The 19462-nt window shown below is 45.6% G+C and overlaps 1 protein-coding gene and 1 non-coding gene across 2 annotated transcripts; one reads left to right on the top strand and one right to left on the bottom strand.

The window, feature by feature from the left end:
- Positions 1-945: 945 nt before the first annotated feature.
- LOC119372809 (U1 spliceosomal RNA) lies at positions 946-1108 on the bottom strand. Its single transcript, XR_005179702.2, has one exon. It is a non-coding gene; the product is annotated as a U1 spliceosomal RNA (small nuclear RNA).
- Positions 1109-6119: 5011 nt separating this feature from the next.
- Positions 6120-19257, top strand: LOC119407078 (neuronal acetylcholine receptor subunit beta-3). Its single transcript, XM_037673911.2, has 8 exons — positions 6120-6261; positions 9880-10043; positions 11301-11345; positions 12518-12630; positions 14029-14131; positions 16166-16323; positions 17265-17524; positions 18825-19257. The coding sequence occupies exons 1-8, from the start codon at positions 6195-6197 to the stop codon at positions 19112-19114; spliced, it is 1200 nt and encodes a 399-aa protein (XP_037529839.1). The 5' UTR covers positions 6120-6194; the 3' UTR covers positions 19115-19257.
- The last annotated feature ends 205 nt before the right edge of the window (positions 19258-19462 follow it).

Raw genomic sequence — 19462 nt, 5'->3', positions numbered from 1 at the left:
AACTAGCAGAGACAACTGGGTGTGTTGGGGCAAATTCATATTTGTAGAAAGCGTGAAAAGAAAACACAACGAAGGGAACCGGACGACGTGTGTCATCCGGTTCTCTTTGTTTTTGTGTGTTGTGGTTTTTTTTGCGCTTTCTACAAATATTGTTTAGTCCTAGTATTTTTTTAGCTTGCTGTGGTGTTCAGTGGATGGTGTAGGCACAGGAAGGCATTTACACAGCTATAGGCTAGGGAAACAATATATACTTCAGGAGTGTAATCCGAGAAAATTTTTTTTCTTGTTTTTTGGGAGGGGGCAGCGTAGGTAGGCATGTAAATGGTTAACCACCCTTTATATATATGTTCGTGCATGTGTTAATGTGTTTGTGTGCGTATATATATACGCACATGCAAAAATAAATTCCGGGGAGGGGGGATGGGTTTGAAACTACGCCAGTGACATACTTGTTTCAGCACTGGCGGTTGCAGAACTACTGCTAGTAAGGATGCTGCAGAAGAGCTGGCAGTCCTAGAAATTAGGGGAGAGACGAGTACTCGAAACACATGAGCATCACAATTAAATTGGTGAATTTGCAAAAGCGAAGAGCTGTGTCTTAAAACTCAACGAATAGTGTGGCCTGTTGGCTGAAGCTGTATCGTGGAAATGGTGTACGTTCGTAGTATTATCATAAATGTTCTGTGGTATTAGGTAACTGGGCACGAAAAGGTGCAGTGAACCGTGGGGCAACAGAGTGGAGGGGCTCGGCTTACCACGCCCTAGATTTTATATGTGCATAAAGTTACAGTGGGCGATTACTACCAGGCCGCTCTCTCACGCCCTATGGCTGTGCGGCCTGCTAATTCCCTGACCACCCTTTCATCACGATAACTATGCACAGATCGTGATGCATTGCTTGCATTGCGTAGCCTAAGTGTGTTCTCATTTTGGTATTAGAATACGAGGGGGCTGGCGCGAACGCCGAGCCCCACTACCAAAAATTACATGCCCCAGCTATCCCAGTTTGGGAAAGTGGCGCGCTTCAGCCATCCGCAGTGCAATGGAAGGCCTCAGCACGGAGCCCCAGCCTGGCTGATCACCGGAGAGCTCGACACCAGGTAAGTATGCCTTCTTCAGTGCCCAGGACTAACCCGATTCAAGGAGCACCGCCATGTGGCACAAGCTTGAGAGACAATATTTTTGCATATCTAAATGCGCCGGTAAACACGTGATGTTTTCAACTGATGCATATCATTATTAAACCATAAATACCGCAGGTCTATAAACTTAAACAGTGCAATAGTACCTACGTAAAAAATGTCCCACGAAAAAAAGTACGGTGAAACAGTCATATTTGGGAGCGTAAACCAAAAAAAACATGGTTGATCATCACGTGCACACGGCGACCAATGCAGCTACACTCTAATGCAGCTGCCTAATGATTGGCTGGTCAGCCAGGCGCGAAGTACGAACCAAACAGAGGCCCAGGCGACCGAAGCGCGGCATCCGATCGCCTCCGCGGCTAAAGAAATAGTCCCGTTGAAGCACTCGGCAATGTTCTCCAAAGGCGGGGTCACCCGCCGTCCGGCTCATGACGTCAGTCTGGAGTGCGCGCCCATTGGTGCAGGCTTGTATGCATGCGCCTTTAAGGAAGAAATGCCGCGGATTCCGCAGAAGCTCCACCGGACTTGCGTAAGTACGCGTAAGCACTAGTGTACCACTTGCACATCTCCGTCGTCTAATACTAACCATCACTTGACCGCTGCTTGACCTTTGCTTAACTTGGAAGATTTGGGGGCAGGGGACCGCGGATGACACAGAAGCCTTACGGGAAAGCTGAAACCGCAGGGGCAAATTTATCCGCCAAATCTGGCGGCAGTCTGGCAACATTGACCCCCGAGTCTGGCAACAGACTTCTGCGACGCCAAGTAGAACCCTGCCGATTTGGGGGACAACGGTTCATAGCCAGAAGTATACGAGTTCAGTACCCTACCCATATACTTCAGTGGCCGAAGGTTCAATATCCCGCGTACTTTGAAGGTTCGCGTTCGAGTCCCTGGAGGTCGAGGGTTCGATGCCTCGTGCACCTGTAAGGTTCGTTTCTCTGTATCATGCGGAGGTCGAGGTCTCACTACCACGCGCACTTGAGTAGCTTAGGGTTCGAGCCCTGACGCACTTGGTAAGTCGTGGGTTCGCGTCGATTATGTATACAGTTGGCCTAGAGCCACAAGGGGGAGGGGTTTCAAACACCCTCCCCCATCCCTCGGATGGATGGATGGATGGATGGATGAATGAATAACTTTATTGAGATCCTTCGAAACATTTACATTATGTATGCATGTACATATATGGTGCGCACATACAAACACACACATGAACATGCATAAAGGGAGCACCGCTGTCCCTCCCTGCCTAACGTAATCAGCGAATTATGTTGTTCACTTTCCACATGAATAAAGTAACTCCAGCAGGATGAATAAGGCCGTCAGGTATTGCATGTTCACGTGCGCTCAAAAACAAAAAAGGGCACAGTTATTCGAAATGCTTTGACTTCGTTCGAGTGATGTTCACGCTTTTTTTTTTTTTTTTTGAGTGACGCCTTATGGGGTCCCTGCCACGATTTTCCATCTTCTAATGGCTTCATTAGAAGATCTTATTGCCTCACAAATTGACTACCGCAAAAATTTATAGAATCCGTCTAGTACGAGCGAAGTTACAGGGATTTGCCGCACGCTTTGAGCGCTTTCTCTCTCCTTTCGTACCAGCGAGCGTGCTGAAAGCTACGCAGGGAGGGAAATCGCAAGGGGGCGGGAGGATGCGTACCTTCGTCAGCGCGCGTCATGACCTTCAGCACTTTGTTTTGATTTTTTATTCGAACGCGCGGCTTACATTCAGTGTGATCGCGAGCGCGCGCGCGGGCACGTGGCTGCATCCCGCGGCGGCCACCGTAACTATGCAGCTCAAGATGCTCAAATCGGAAGAGGCCGTGGACTTTGGGTACATGGCGCAGTAATTTGGGTAATATGGCATCATTTGTAGAGAGATCAGGGAGCGATTTCTATAGCCGACTTTGAGAATTAATTGTAATTTCCAGGCCACGTGCTGCGCTTTAATGTTTATCTCGCGAGTTCTCAGGAGCCTCGACTACCGATTGGCAGCGTTTTCTGACCATGCTGAAAAAGTGTTGCAGGGCGCCTTTCAAAGGACACTGAAGAGAAAAACGATTTTTCGCGTATTAGCAAATTGCAATTTCACAATACCGAAAACACCACTCTTACCGCGAGAAGACGCTTGGTAAGAGAGAAAAAACAGGGAAATCAAATACGGGCGCCACCGCCATCTTGAAATTCCCGCACCAAACGCCGTGACGTCGTAAATTCTGATGGCGTCTCTAGGTATTACTTAGCTCCTAATCGGTACAAATGAAGTACATCGTCCTCTGAAGGGGCCATAGATTTAACACACCAAGTTTCAGGAAATTTCGTTAAGCCAATGTCGCCAAAATACTAAATATACACGTTGAAATCCGTGCCGTCACGTGCGGAGATCTCGACGCGAAATTTAAAAATAAAATTTTGATCTTGATTTTCTCCTCTATTAATAAACGTGCGATGGCGAAATTAACGACAATAGAGTTCTCAGGGTACAATTTATCAATCTAAACTGATTCATTGTTTCCCTTTAGTGTCCCTTAAAAGGGGTCCATCTTTCGAATGTGAGTTTACTTTGCCATACAAATCTCTTGTATACAGAGACGGCTCTGAGAAGGTTTGAAGCTCTGTAAATGCAGATATTTTATTTTGACATTAAAGTTGATTTTTGCATGGCGCACCAACTGACATCGACAGTGTAGTGACGTCAGGCTGTAGTGTCCATCCTGGTGACTTCACTATAGTGTTCTAGAATATTGGGTAGTGAGCCCACTCTCCGGAGAGAGGGTACGTTGCCGCGGCGCAAAAAATGTAAACGAGTTTTCGTTTTCCTGAGTGCCCGCGTGGCGGCGCTACCATCGTCAGCAATGGGAGCCTTCGCGCCTTCGCCCCGCTGCTGTAGGGCTGCTGCTGTGTTTCGTCGTCACTGCAGGTTTTCGGCCGAGCATTGCTTCGTCAATACGTTTCATCTTTCAGTTCCTGTAGTTGTGAATAATGTAGATTGGTAGCAAGGCTTGTTCACGGGCTGCTTTTCATGTGATTAACTCCATGCAGACAGCATTTTAGATGTGCTGACCATTGTGAAAGCAAGGCTTTGGCAAGAGGTTGGGTGCCGAAGCCATGCCTCAATGCTCTCTCAAAAAATAATCCAATTCTATGTTGTTACGCGACTTCATTTTTACATTAAGGGGCTAAACACAGACAGAGCAGGCAAACGCCAAAAAGCAAAGCACTTCAAGATAAGCCGCTGCACTTAAATTTTTTTTCCTTGCTATAGAAGATTTTTTAAATTTTATTATTGTTCCTGCGTTTAGATTTTACAAGTGTAGGTTAAACTTGAAGTATGAATCTTCTCTGAATATTCTTTAAGTACAAAATGGGGCAAGGCCCTCATATCTTCAAGCTATTTCAGCTTTTTTTCCATCTGTTTTCACTTTGAAAAAAAAAAAAATGAAAGTGATTGATACGCATGGCTTTTGTGGAGTATATAAGGTCATTGTGCTGCCCCACCAAATAAACTTTTCACTTATTTCCGCGAACGATTGTTGTCTACATTTTTCCACACCTTCATTACAAATTCATTTTTCTAAATACAGGAGTGCGGACAAATAGTTGTGTAGAAAAGAGTGCATATGAACCTTTTAGGCATATTACAGTGTCAGCAGAATTGCTAACTGAATTTTGCACTCAACTGATAGCGGTGTTTGCATGCAATTTCTTACACAAATATAATTTCCAGCATATGAGGGGTCTTCAAGAAGCAAAATCTGATTGCATGGTCTACCCTTACTTTCGGTCTTTTATTTCTTGGGCATGATTAGGATAGGTCTTTCCTGCTGTGCACTCCCACACATTTTCTTGCACTTTTCAGGAGAATATCAACTGAGAGCGCGTAAGGTGCTTAAGTTTGTAGTAATATTGTTTTATTTAGTGAGAGTATGACCTCACTAAAGAGACTACCGAGTACAAACGCTAGCATGAAAATAGTAGTCTCTTTTATCTAAAGGCAATCGATGTCAGTGCACGTACCCCAGGTGGTCGAAATTTCCGCAGTCCTCCACTACGGCGTGCTTCATAATCAGAAAGTGGTTCTGGCACGTAAAACCCCATAAATTAATTAATTATCTAAACGCAATAAAACTGCGAGATCTTTTTTTTAAGCGAGAGCTCGCGACTGCAATACAAAACTGGCGGTTTACAGCATATATTGCATCCAGCGCCCGCTGATGACGCGCTCATGTTTAGCGATACTTCATGCGCCAGAACAACTGCCAAAGCAAGAATATGCTGACGCAAAAGAAAAAAAGCAACGAAAATGGCTATGTACAGGGGTTGCACAAGAGTAGTTTGTGCTTGAAGCGCTGGCAAACTAACCTTCGCGCTGAGGGCAGCAACGCTAGGAGCAACGCGTCGCTTACATTGCAGGTGGTGGTGGCGCCATCTACCAGGTGAGACATAAAGTGCGTCAGTGCACGGCCTCCAGTCAGCCCACTACCCCTTTCTAGAACACTTTAACTTCACTAACTTCACGCTACAGTATGGCTATAGTATGGCTAGTTGCGATAACGCCAGTACGGAAAAAAAAAAATGGCCGCTTTTGCGTCACCAACGCCACCACGAAGAGCAGCGGCCGTGGAAAACTCACGATATCTTGCGCTAGCACGTGACGAGGAGCAGAGTCGTGACGGCACGGTACATTAGGAGCTGAAACTAGCTTTTAAAAACATGTTGTTATAACGTTTGCGAGGCGCATTCACGCTTACCAGCACATTTTCTAGGCTCTTAGGCGGTGGCTTTTCATTTGACGCAAAAAAAAAAGAAAAAAAACGGCAATATAAAGTTGTTGTTTTTTTTGTCAGTACCACTTTGAATTACGCGCATTAGAACACCAATAGAACTAATCCGAGTTTGCAGATATTCCTTTGCTAGGAGGCAGCACTGTCGCGTCGGAGTCCGGTGGAACCGATACGGGAACCTTGTAAGCGGAGTCCTCTCTCGGGCAGCTTGGCCTTCTACCAGACACACCTCCTGAGTGGGCCGTCAACGCTGCAAGCGCTCACGATGGTTTTCTTATTGGGACGAATGACTGGATCTGCACTTTTGGCGCTGTGTGCACTCTGGGAAAGTGGTAAGACTTGTTTTTGGCAACCAGCATATCATTATTTAACCGACCTTCCCATATATAACTTTGATGGAACCGTCTTCAAGGGTGTACTGCAACAGGCATGTAACTGAAGCCTAAGAATAGCACGACGAAAAATAGAAGGACATTATGGATGGAACAACGAGACAATTGCTTTCATGACCGTTTTTTTTTGTTTCTCATGCCATTCTTAAGCTATAGATTTATGTACCAAACAGCACACTACGGCGTTGCAGTCGGGTACGGGATTCTTCGCAAAATATATTAATGATATAAATATAGGTAAATAAATAAAATTAGGAGATATATTTGCGGCGTTACTATTTATTAGAGCTCCCAGAACGATGATTCAGAGAGTTTCGAACAACTTGAAAATTTCTAAGATCCGTAAATTCGATTTAAATCGCATCTTAATTCCCTGATGCTGCACCTACACGTGCTATGCGACATTGTTTTAGAGCGCCGAGGACCTCGGAAGATGTTCCTCGAATGGTGGATCCCTGGCAGCCTATAGCCCCGGGCACAATAACAACCGTTGGGCAAATAAAGTTTATTCAACTCAACTCAACTTTAGAGCGGAAATAAAGGAATAGTAAATTTGTTTGTGATTTACTCGACTATATGACAGATGTAACAAACGAGAATAAGGATTTCGAAGACTGAAAATTGGTGTAAGGATTAGTGGCAAGGCAAGGCGGGTGCACATTTGCATTGTTCTATATTGTCGTTACTTGATTGTGCCCACACCGATGTACGACTGGTTTTGCAGTACGGTGGGCAATAATGAAGGTGAGAAGCAATAACCTTTGAAATGGGATTGTGATGGCGATGTCACTGTGGTTATAGCATTGAATTTGAATATCGTATGACTCAGCTTATTTTTCTCGAACATCTTTAGCTCACTTTCTGTAACGATGTATGACGATAACAAATTTTAAGATTGTGTAGAATTGGACATGCCGTATTTAATTTAACGAGGGTGGAAGTGGGAGATTGAGATGTACGGGATGAAATTATTTTTCGCAGCCTACGAATGCGTATTTTTTTTTTGGAAAAGAATGTAGAGTTCAAGGAATGGTGATATTGAGGGTAACAACAGGAAACCGAACATATGTTTCGAGCAAAGCCTGAAGCTTGTTCATGGCGCTGTTTTGCACAGCGCATGAATGTTTATGAGGGGTGTGCGAATATCATATTTCCAACTTCGAAACGAATCCGCATAATAAAAAACAAGGGCAATTAGAATCGAATATTTTCGAATACGAACATTACAACTACTGACTCGCAAAAAAAAAAAAATCACCCCGCGAGACACCAAAATCTTTGTTATACGGCAAACAATATACACCAAATTTGTGCGTTGTACAACACTACTGCTTGACAGTACAGCATATCCAGTTACAGTGAAACCTCAGTGATACGAATCTCACGGGACCACCAAAAATATTCGTATCATCCGAAATTCGTATCACCAGAAAGCATGGAAAATTAGCATGCGACAAAAGGAAGCTGGCGTACATTTTCATTTATTGTTTTTCAGGGCTACAGCAACGTCAGGAAGAACCCTGAATGATTGTCAGTTGTGTTTTTAGATGTCTGCAATCATACCAGCACTCGTAATTATACGGCCCGTACGCACGTATTTAATTAATGAACCAGGTGCGTTGTGACCCGCGACAGCAGTAGCCCCTTCCAAATTTTAGCATGCTTTTTTGCATGACACCGGACTGCTGCAGCGAAAGTGACGAAAGACGCACTTTGACGCGATGGATCAAGGCCGCAAAATTACAGCCAACATGCTCCTGAGAACCCCCTTTTCTACTCCTTCCCTCAAATAAATTTTTGTTGTTCTTCTACAGCAGCACGGTCCTGTGTTATGATTTTGTCATCGCGGAGGTGTTGGGGACGTTTTTTGGGAGATTTACGGCCCGGCCCGCACAAGTGCGACCTCAACGGTCACGCATGTTGACGTTGTGAGGTCTGACTCCTTCGCCAAGACCGCCCTCGCCTTCTTTCGGTACTCGTCCACCTTTCATAGGATGTCTCATGCGCGAGGCAGGCACGCGTAAACACAGCGCAAGGACAGCAGTCCGCGTTGACGCGTTAGAAAAAAAAAAAAAACATGGCGCTAATGTCCTCTGCAAGCTAAACGCGAAGGCACACGGATGCACATAAGAGCCTCAAAGATTCGCGCACACAATCTCGGAGGTCGTGACGCGTCTCTGAAGGTTTATTCTGACCGTAAGAAAAGTGTTTTTATTATTACACCGTGATTCTGACGATTTGGCGATGCGGCGCGCATGCCCGCGCTTGCGTTCCCGCGCTCGCACGTGCTTGGCGCGTCTTCCGCGACAGCGCGGACTGCACCTCTTCGTATCTGGGCGGTAGCGTACGTTCGTATCAAACGTCGCTGGGTGAAAATCGGTTCGCAACAACCATACTCCATTACACTGCAGGCCAATGGGCCTTCGCCGGGACCAACGAAAAATTCGTATCACCCCGAAATTCGTGTGAGCTGGGATCGTATCACCGAGGTTTCACTGTATTTAATGTTGTCATGAAGGATGAATAGCTGTTTGGTATGTTCGGGAAGCAGCGACACCGTTGTGCACGTAATTTCCTGCATACACTGGCGTAACCGGAGGGTTCAAAACATTTCCCGAAATTTTTCGATTTTGAATGTGTTTATATACACGCACACATACAAACGCACGCACGGACATGCATAAAGTATGGTTGACCCCCCACCCACCTTTCGAAAAAAAATTCTGGCTACGCTGCTGTCTCCATGACAACGACAACGGCTGCTTTATTAAGAAAAGAAGGTAGAAGGACTTGTACGACGTCCGAAACACCGTCTCAAACTACCATGTACGCTTGCGTAATACTTGCTTTCAAGTGTCTAATTTTGGCTAATTTTGGCTAACCGTTATCGGCTACTATTGGCTAATGTTGTATACTGTTGCCTAACGTTGGCTTTCCACTGTTATAACACGAACACTGCCTTCATTGAATATCAGTCTAATGATTGAGTTGTCTTGTGATTAGTTTCTTTATATTTAAAGGGACACTAAAGAGCAAAACAATTTTTCTCATATTAGTAAAGTACTCTTTCACGATACCAAGAACACCACGCTTGCTGCGAGAAGACGCTTAGTAAGCGAGAAAACGCGCAAAAACAAAATGTGGGTGGCGACGCCACCTTGAAGTTTCCGCACCCTTCGCCGTGACGTCACTTATGTTTTGACGGCGCCTTCTAGGGACTACGTTGTTCCTAATCGGTAAAAATGATGTATATTGTCCTCTGAGGGGGCCATAGACTTAACGTACGAAGTTTGGGGTAATTTTGTTGAGCCTTTGGCGCCAAAATACGATAAATACACTTTGAAATCCGTGACGTCACGCGGGGAGGTTTCGGCGCGAAATTTAAAAATGAAACTTTGAACTTGATTTTCTCCTCTATTAATAAACCTATGACGGCGAAATTAACGACATTGGAGTTCTCAGAGCGCAGTTTATCCATCTGGGCCGGTTCATTGTTTCTCTTTAGTGTCCCTTAAAAAAAAAATCGTTGATACATTTTATCAAAATGGTGATGTGCAGTGATCAGAGGGGAATGCGTGGACGCTAGGAGCAGCAACGAATTTTGGCGACTACGGAACGACCTTCTGGAGAAGGGTTACGACCCCGGAACTAGACCTGCCACCCACGCGAACGATACGACGCAGGTGGTTGTAAGTTTCGGCATGGTCGACGGTCCTTACCTGGTGAGTGCACGAGTAAGAAATCGCACGGTCTTTTAGGCATTTGCCTAACACGACTCGAAGGCGAAAGTAATCTTCTTATTCAGTCGATTGTATTGATTACCTCCCCCCCCCCCTCGCCCGAAGGCCTTCTGCACTAAAGCCCCTCCATGCGTTTTCCGCCGGCTAGGTAGACGCGATGGAGGGCTTTATTCTGCACCTCGCGTGGTTTTGCAGTGCCTCCGTGATCGGCCCATCCTTTGACCAAACGACTATGTCGTGTGATGACGTCATCATGTGACGTCATAGTTGATAGCCAGCGCTCGTATTGTCTGTTTCTTCTTCCTTTCGTCTTCATTTTACATCCGCGCTGTTCCTTCACAAGATGTACGATCGCCAACCCGCCCAAATGTACTTCTACGTCATAGTGACGCCCCAAATTTTGGCGACTTGTGACTTCGTGGTGACATCACAAAATTGAGTCATCACATTATGGTGATTTTTCGCATCACTTGCTGTTGACGCCGAAGCCGTCGACAGTCTCTCTTCGCGTTTAATGAGTCATCTAAGGTTCTCGCCTTAATAACCACCGTTGCAGCAACACGCACCTTTTAACATATGCCGTAAAACCATGTAATTTTATTTCAACTTTACTGCGTCAATCGGTAGCCGTTGCACGATCATCTACAAAACTATACGGAACACTGTAGATACCACGACAAAGTTCGACCCTGTTAATTATTCCATGACGATTCCGATTTGATTAATCCGAGTGTAGGCCGCTCAAAACTAGACCAGACTGCAACTTTGAATGAAATGCTATGTGGCGCCTCGGCTTGACGCGGCCTTGTCTGCTTTTTCGCGAATTCCGTTTCACGTAAACATATGACACTATCTATCTATCTATCTATCTATCTATCTATCTATCTATCTATCTATCTATCTATCTATCTATCTATCTATCTATCTATCTATCTATCTATCTATCTATCTATCTATCTATCTATCTATCTATCTATCTATCTATCTATCTATCTATCTATCTATCTATCTATCTATCTATCTATCTATCTATCTATCTATCTATCTATCTATCTATCTATCTATCTATCTATCTATCTATCTATCTATCTATCTATCTATCTATCTATCTATCTATCTATCTATCTATCTCCGTCCTTATACAACCAGCAAATATTTTGTTCGGGTGTATGTGTATGCTGAAGTTTACAGAGCTTGTTTTAATGTCGTTTTCCTTTATTTCTTGCCATCGAATGACAGTATCCAGACAGAGAGCTGTTCTACGCAGATATCGGTATATGCTTGGTGAGTATCTCCGTAACTGTACACGCTACGCCATTTTCTTGTACGTCGCCTGACGCCTGCTGTCTGTATGCACCCTCTGAAAGACGTCTTATAGGTCTTGTGTATATGGCCATAGGCGTGCGCAGGGGGGGGGGGGGGGGCAAAGGGGGCGAGAAGGGGGGGCGCAAAGTCAGCCCTATACATTGTAGGGGGGGCGATAGGGGGGGCGCAAAGGCAGCCGCATACATTGACATAATAGGGAGGGGGGGGCGCTGCGACGAACCTTCGCCCCCCCTGAAGTGCAACCCTGCGCACGCTTATGTATATGGCGACAAACCGTTCGAAAGCGCACTGGAGCCAGAGTTTCGACAAGATGACTTGTCTGCGTCAGGGCCTGTCGAAGACAATTCCTCTTGTCGAAACTCTGGCTGCAGTGCGCATTCGCTGTTCGACTAAGTCTCATCGCTTCAAACCTCCAGCTTCACCTGAAACTTCGCTTCTCTTTAAGATAGTTTAAAGACATATCGACAGCATGCGTACTCGTCGATGTAAAGGGAACATTGGGCCATGTGAAAACAAGATACGATGAAACAATGCTCCAACTTTTGCACCACTTTCTTTGAAACAATGTACCACCTAGCTCGCCCTTAGACCCCCGCCCCCGCCCCTCCGGTCGCATTACGTGAACACAAAAGTAAATGCCTACACATAAGCTTATATAAAAAGTAAAACATCTGCAGTGATTGGATTGGACTGGATTCGATAAACTTTTATTGAGTCCTCCAAAACACAGATGATTGTGTCGCAGGCAATTCCTACGTGGGGAACGAGAGGCCGAGCCCCTCAGCCGCCTCGCGGACTTGGTGTCTGTAAAGATTTACAATTTATATTTATGAAAAACTCATGTGCAATAAGAATTACGTGGCAGGCGTCGGTTGGTGGCCGAATTCGTCGACGTGTTGGCGCCGCTCACTAAGGTGACTGTTTGGGCATGTCGGTAAAACATAAGAGAAACTAAAAAGGCACGAGACTAGGACAGAGACACACGAGCGCTGTGTTTCTCAAGCCTCCTCTCTGTACTCGTCTTGTGCGATTTTAGTTTCTGTAATGCTGGCGAAAGACCTTGCGGGCTCAATAAAAATGGCATATAGCGTTTCATTTACGTATCTTCTGTGTCTCTCTCTACACTTCAGACTTGGAGGGATCATCGACTCAAGTGGAACGAAACAGAGTATGGAGGGCAAAAGGTGATCAGCCTAAAGGCGGACGACATTTGGAGACCGGAATTGTACATGATGTCGTCTTGGTAAAGTTACCGCTTCCTGTAGCCCTCTCTAATTTTTTACAGCAGACGCGTCCTCTCAGTGCTTAGTCTGACACTCGGTATAAGTTTCAGTGTACAGTCGAACCCGAGTATGTCGAACTCGGGTAAATCAAATTATCCTTTAAATCGAACTATTTTCGAATACGGCAATGCTTTAACGTTAGTGCATAGGAAAATCTACGGCTACACCTAACGAAAAATAATAGAGCCTTTTAGCAAGTTACGGAAATGCGGTACGCAAATACGGTAAGACCGTACGGTGGCGCTCTTCCTTTCCCGCTCGTTGTTCTCTTGCCGGTGAAGGCACCGCAATACCACAAAAGCTTTTTTTCAAAAATTACTGCGTGGTTGTCACGCCTCATTGTTGCCTGTCAGCCTACGCATTGTTAACGAGGAACCTGTTGTTCGGGGCGGGGGCCGCACTGTCACTAGAACTGGGAGCGTGTTAAAGCACAACGAGCGGGAAAGGAGGAGCGTTACCGTACTGCCTTACCGTATTTGCGTACCGTATTTCAGTAACTTGCTAAAAGACTCTAGTGAGAACACTTGATATATCGAACATCGGGGCGAGGCAAAACGCCCCAGAAGTTGGCTTTCCCTCACAAACTTTTGTCTTTTCCTCGAGAGAGGGCACTTTTCCCGATGCATTTTGGAGAGCGAGAAGTGGTATGAGAAGGGCGCCGCGCGGAGCAAGTAGAAACTACCGCTTGCCATCACGTGCTTTCTCCCGTTATTCCTCGTCGTTGTGCCGCCAGTCCGTCGTGCGGGGTCGCCGTTCGCTTCTCCGCGATGTATGCCGCAAAACTAAAGAACCTGCTGTTCTCCGCAAAGCTGGCGATAATCAGTACAGTAGAATGTGGAGAACAGAAGTCTGACGGCGCCGCTGTGAGCGACATCCCTAGAAGCACCCTGACTGCGATATTGAAAAACGAGGCCGACATAAATGCCGAGGCAAATACACGCTTCCGGCGCCCGACGAGTACGCACAGCTGCGTGTGAAGACTCCGAGGCCATCTATACCGTGTTTTCTTCCTATAACCCGTCCCTGCATATTACCCTGCACTGAAAAATACAAAGTTAAAAAAAATCCCGGATGTTGTCGTGAAGGCGTGTTTCTTACATTATCGTGAAACCAACTTGCGCAATGAATTTTATCCAAAAAATGCAATAATTTCATTAAAGGTTGCATATCGAATTATCCTATATATGGAACTAAACCCCCCCCCCCCCTTTTTGTTTGTTTGCGAGTTCGATATATGCGGGATAGGCTGTACATACAGAATGCTGTAACTGTACACATGCTAAGTGCATTCCCTCCTATCAACATCCTGCGGTGCAATGAAAGAAAAGCTACTGAACGACTCCTCATTTTTTTTCCAGGTCTGACGTCTACTCCAGCGTTCTCAGAGACGTCTTCCTGCACGTGGAAGCCGGAGGAATTGTTGAAATGTGCTCGGCAGCGTCCGTGCAAACGTTTTGCAACGTGAGTCGTGCCCACTTATCAACGCATGTATCCAGTGGCGTAGCCATAAATTTATATCGGGGAGGGGGGAGGGGGGAGGGGAGGATGCTCAACCACCCTTTATGCGTATTCGTGCGTGTGTTTGTATGTGTGCGTGTATATTGGTATACACGTGCCAAACTAAAAACTTCCGGGGGGGTGGGGGGTTGAAGCCCCCCAACCTCCCTCCGCCCTGGATATACGTCAGTGTATATATTCTATGTGTACAGAGAGAAACGATGACCCAAACTAAACAAGCGATATAAATTTTACTTGATTTGTAACGTTCTAACATGCTCAAAAAGCAGGTTCAATTAACTGCTCAAAAGATAAAAACAATGCTGAGATACGAATGGTTTCGTCATATCTCTTGTCGTCTTGCTTTGTCACAGCTATGTGCTAATATAGTTGTGCGTGCTAAAAATACCCTGTTTGAATTAGATGAAGGAAGGGAATTTTGAGGGATCGTTTCTTTGTTTGACACAAATTTAATGAGAACCAGCAGATAATGAAGCAAAAAGAAAGAGTTTGAAGAAAGAGGGCGAACAAGATGAAAGAGTGTTCCATAGTCGCCGCCATGGCTACGAGTGGCGCTGACTAACATTTCCAGGTTTCATGTACATAAATACCCGATAATGTGGGCGAGAGGACAACCACCGCCGTAGCTCAATTAATAAGAGCATCGGGCGCGTAATCCGAAGGTTGCAGGTTCGGACCCTGCTGGTAGCGAGCTGTCTTTTCGACCACTTTACTTTCTTCACATCTTTATCACAATTACTGCAATACACTTAAAAGAGTACAATTAACGTCCCTTATACCTTCCCGTATGAAATTATAACTCTAATCTCTCTCTGTGAACCTCTTCGTCTTTCTCTGACTGTTGTCTGCCGCTGCCTATCACAAGTGGCTTCCGATCAAGTACTTCCGGTCTTACAATTCGCATCCCTTCCCGTGTATACTTGGGGTCTCTTCAATCGTAAGGGGCTTCTTGTTTCACTTCCGGTTTACACTTTCCTTCCAATTATAGCCTTGCTAAGGAAGGCTCTTGCGTAAAACGCGCTCCTGAGCTAGTTGGTACGTACTTCTTAGTAAAGGAAAGGCACGACAAGAAAACGCTGGCGTGAAGGACAGAACAGCACGAAGCTGAAAGTGCAATAAGACCTATTTCGTAGCTAAACGTCGCTGACAAATAGACATAAGAAAATGCTAAGATGCACCTAAATGTTGCCTTTGAATATATTGGGATGACCTTCCAACAGAAATTATTGTTATTGATTACCAAAGTCAGACTCTGAAATTCCACACAAATAAAACTATCGTAATTCAGCGGGAGTTCTTCGGACCTATCGGTGACTCGCATCAACGTCTGTAATAATTTCGATAGGAATTCGCTTCACGCGCCTTCTTGATGATCGTGATAAGTAACGTTGAAGGGGTCTTGAACCACTTTTTAAAGTAATGATCGAATGACCCCCGTAGCAGAGTCTATTGACTCACGAATTAATTGCCGGAAAGGTTTCTCGAACCCGTCAAGAACGAGCATAATTACAGCGATTTATCGCATGCTTTAAGCGCTTTCTCTCTTGTCGCTATGAGCGACAAGAGAAGAGAGAAAGAAGAGAGAGAGGGAACCTGTCAAAGTGGCAACTCCGCCCCTCCGCTTATATACTCTACACGCCGCGCATGACTACAAAATTCGGCTGCAATGTTCACAGAAGATTCTTAGCAGCTAAACAAATAAGTGGGGACAGAAGAGAGGAGACCGAGTGCTAATGTCTGTTCTCCTCTATTTCCTCTTGGTTGTTGCGCTGCTAAGAATTTGCAATCATGGCACACCAACACGCCCAATCCTACACTCTTCACAGCAGTGTTTGCTGTTCGCATATTGTGTTGCTTCACCAAGTGCTAGGGGTGGTTTAAGAGCATATTTAATTACAGTGATGATAACGTTGCTTGTCCACTTCTGTCAAAAACCTTGCACGTTTCTTATCGTATCCGTCCGTGTCCGGTCCTTAGGCCGACATGACGCACTTCCCCATGGACCGCCACGAATGCGTGGTGGAGTACTGCGCCATACTGGACACGGCGAAGAACGTCAATCTCACCGTCGGGGATGTGAGCAGCGAGGCGAACGAAGACTCGGAGTTTCTGCTCGTCTCCGTCACGTCCAAAAGGTGCGTAGAACTGCGCCTAATTATCTCCTGAAAGTTGGTCGTCCTTGAATATCGATTCCTGTTACAATATCGTGACAAATCCCGGCACATATATTCGCGCATATTCACTATATCGCCAGATAACAAGAAAGTGGCATGTAGCTGGACTACAACTTCAACATGGCGACACAGCATGCGACACTCTTGCACAGTAGAAAGATTGCCTGCTACGCTTAACCTTATCTTGCAAAGAACAAAATCGTTTACAACATACGTCACAGTTCAACTGAACCGTTGCGATCGCAAGCGTTCAATTTAATATGTTATAAAGAAATCACGAGCAATTTTTCTTTTTTAACATTTTATGGAGTTGATTGGAATGCATGATACATAATTTAGTTGCGTTTAGTGTATAATTTGATTGATTTCAGCAGTATTTCATTCAAACCGAATCTGTGCCGTATTGTTTTTATAGTGCAACCGGTGGTCTGATCCCGGAGACTGCAGAAAACTTAAGTGGAACGGCACGGGTTTTGTGCACGTTTTATAGGCGCTGCGTCGGCTCGTGGCAAGTGTAGGTATCGACTGCCCATTGTGAGAACGCCCGAGAAGCAGCACGCTTATGAAGAACGCCGACGGAAAGAGATCAACACCCAGCCAGAGGCGCCAGTGCGTCCGTCAGCTTCGCTGATCAACCGCCTTCACAGAATAGAATGGCGCTAACTTCTCGTAAATTCTACAGGTTCAAATATTACTTTTCATCGCATTTGGTGACAAATATATATTTTTCTTTTGTTTTTCATGTTCGTTCAACCGCATTTTCGAACGTACACAAACTTAAATTGTAGACAGAGCGCCTTTCTTTTTTTGCAGAGAAAGCAGTTTGTATAGTTTCAAGTTCCGGAGATTGATTTGAGGCTTTTCTAGGTGTATGATATGATTTTCATCCTTTTCATTCTCAGTGTGATCAACGAATTCGAGGAGTACGGCAGTTATTCATCGGTGGTGTACCGCTTCGTCCTGGAGAGACGCAACCTGTTCCAGCACTTCACGCTCCTCATTCCCACCGTAGGCGTGGTGGTGCTAAGCCTACTCACACTCTGGCTGCCGCCATCGTCGGACAGGCGTTTCGCCGTCTCCGGCGCCACCTTCCTGGTGTCGTTGCTGCTGCTGTACCGGGCTGATGACGTAGCAGCGGGGTCCACGCAAGTGCCAAAGATCAGTGAGAAGAACGCTAATCATTTTCGTCATTACGCATGGTCCAAAGCCCAAATTGGCTATTAAGCGCGGTTCAAAACGATGGTATACTCATAATTGGAGATATGTTTGGAGTTTTGTTGTTATGCGAAAAGATCATTGCACTCAACATCGTGGTTTAGCGCTAAAGAAAGACAGACACATGTGAGAGACGGGACAGGCGCCTGTCCCGTCTCTCACATGTGTCTGTCTTTCTTTAGCGCTAAACCACGATGTTAAGTACTCACCAACTCGCCCAACAACAAGTTCTTATCATTGCACTCGAAGAAAAAAAAAGAGTCCTTTGACTGTTTTTTGCGAGGCCTGACTTGCTACGTAATGACTCTCTTTAAAGAGAATCATACACTCTTAGGTGATCATTATATTCTCGTAGGATAGTCGTGGGATCCAAAAGAGAGTTACCGTGTCTCTTTTAAAGAGAGTAATTTACGCGGCAAGTCAGGACTCTCCGAAAGGAGTAACACATTTTTTTTTTTCCTAACAGAGTGTAGTGACAGAGACGGTATATGCTACTTCTGGTGAGATGATGAACAATGATAGAAGCACCGCTGAATCCCTAAAAGAGTGTGGAAATACCACTATGATTGTGACGACTGTGACGTCAAGACCACTTTGCAGGCGTGCATTATCCTGCACAACCTCATTTACCAATGTGACAGTTTCCGTATCTCACGTCTGTTCGAAATATTCGATCTGTTTCGCAGACACGCCCTGTTAGCTTAGCATGTATAAGGTGTCATGCCTCTCAGCTCAGTGAAGATGGCCTTCCTTTGAAGGTGACTGGAGACGCCATTACGACTGGCAGTTGCGTCGTGATGCGTGTGTAATTGGCGATTATATACGCTGTGCATCATGGGGATTTTCGTACCGAGCGGTAGGTATACCTATAGCAGTGACACAATCCACGTGACTAAAGTTGGCCGCACCGTTATACTTTCTAGGTCAGTTCTCAAAGCTTAAGGTCAATTATTGCAGGTAGGCGAGTTCAACAACTCTTCCCCACTCCCTCAGCCACACTAAGCTTAAAAATTTTGCATGTGTGTACGCAGACATGCAATAACACGCACGAAGTTTCATAAAGGGTAATAGAATCTCCCTCCCACCTCCCCCGCCCCCGTAAACAAATCTTCCTGCGTCCCTATCTCGCATACACGCGAAGCTGATATTTTGTTTGGCGATTGGCTTAGATGATGGCATTATTATGTGGTTGAAGGCGACGTTGATGTCACTGCTGGTTCTTCAATGTTTATCTCGCTGTCTTGCAGCCATTGTGCTGAGTACCAACGTGTTGATCAACGCGCTGACCATCGTCGCCACCGTCGTCAACATGAACCTTGTCAGATTCCTACCACGGGTCCGGACACTACACCCGATTGTCGGCAAGGTCGTGAGTTTGATCGCCACTGGTGTGCCCTTGGTGTGCCCTGGACCGAAAGCCTCTTCCGAAAGCACCGCGACTGCCGCGGGCGACGTAGCACGCACTGTGACCAGGGCACTTGACCGCGTATTCTTCGTGGCCTGTTTAATTACGTTCACAGCTATCGTAGCAGTGTAGTAAAAAAGGGCCTTCAAGAATTTTTTTTGTGGACGTTAATTAATAGTGAAACGACTTAAATTTCCGTTCAATAATTTCCTTTGACGCCGTAACGATTTTCCCGATATTAAACCAGCAGGCACAGTGATCTGCGGCCTCAAAAGTGCGCAAGAAACTTGTCTACTGAGCCCCACAACTAAGGTGTCACAATTTCGCATTCGACGCCGTAAAGTTCCTGCTGCAGTCGTACAAAATATTAAGTGATGGAATGGAGTCAGCTGCGTGCCTGGCACGGCTCTCATGTAATTATTTGTATTCTCGGAAATGGTTCGAGGAAACGTACAGGGGAGATGGAAAGAAACGCGGTTG

The sequence above is a fragment of the Rhipicephalus sanguineus genome, chromosome 10 (genome assembly GCF_013339695.2).
Source record: "Rhipicephalus sanguineus isolate Rsan-2018 chromosome 10, BIME_Rsan_1.4, whole genome shotgun sequence".
Lineage (NCBI taxonomy): Eukaryota > Metazoa > Arthropoda > Arachnida > Ixodida > Ixodidae > Rhipicephalus > Rhipicephalus sanguineus.
The sequence above is the reverse complement of the archived record's forward strand: the minus strand, read 5'-3'. Positions and strand labels throughout refer to the sequence as shown.

What these genes read in the sequence shown, in the direction of transcription:
- LOC119407078 (XM_037673911.2), top strand. Translation starts at nt 6,195, where the DNA reads ATGGTTTTCTTATTGGGACGAATGACTGGATCTGCACTTTTGGCGCTG. An exon ending in TTGTACATGATGTCGTCTTG is followed by an intron (nt 12,631 to 14,028) that starts GTAAAGTTACCG and finishes TTTTTTTTCCAG; the next exon opens with GTCTGACGTCTACTCCAGCG. An exon ending in CCGTGCAAACGTTTTGCAAC is followed by an intron (nt 14,132 to 16,165) that starts GTGAGTCGTGCC and finishes TCCGGTCCTTAG; the next exon opens with GCCGACATGACGCACTTCCC.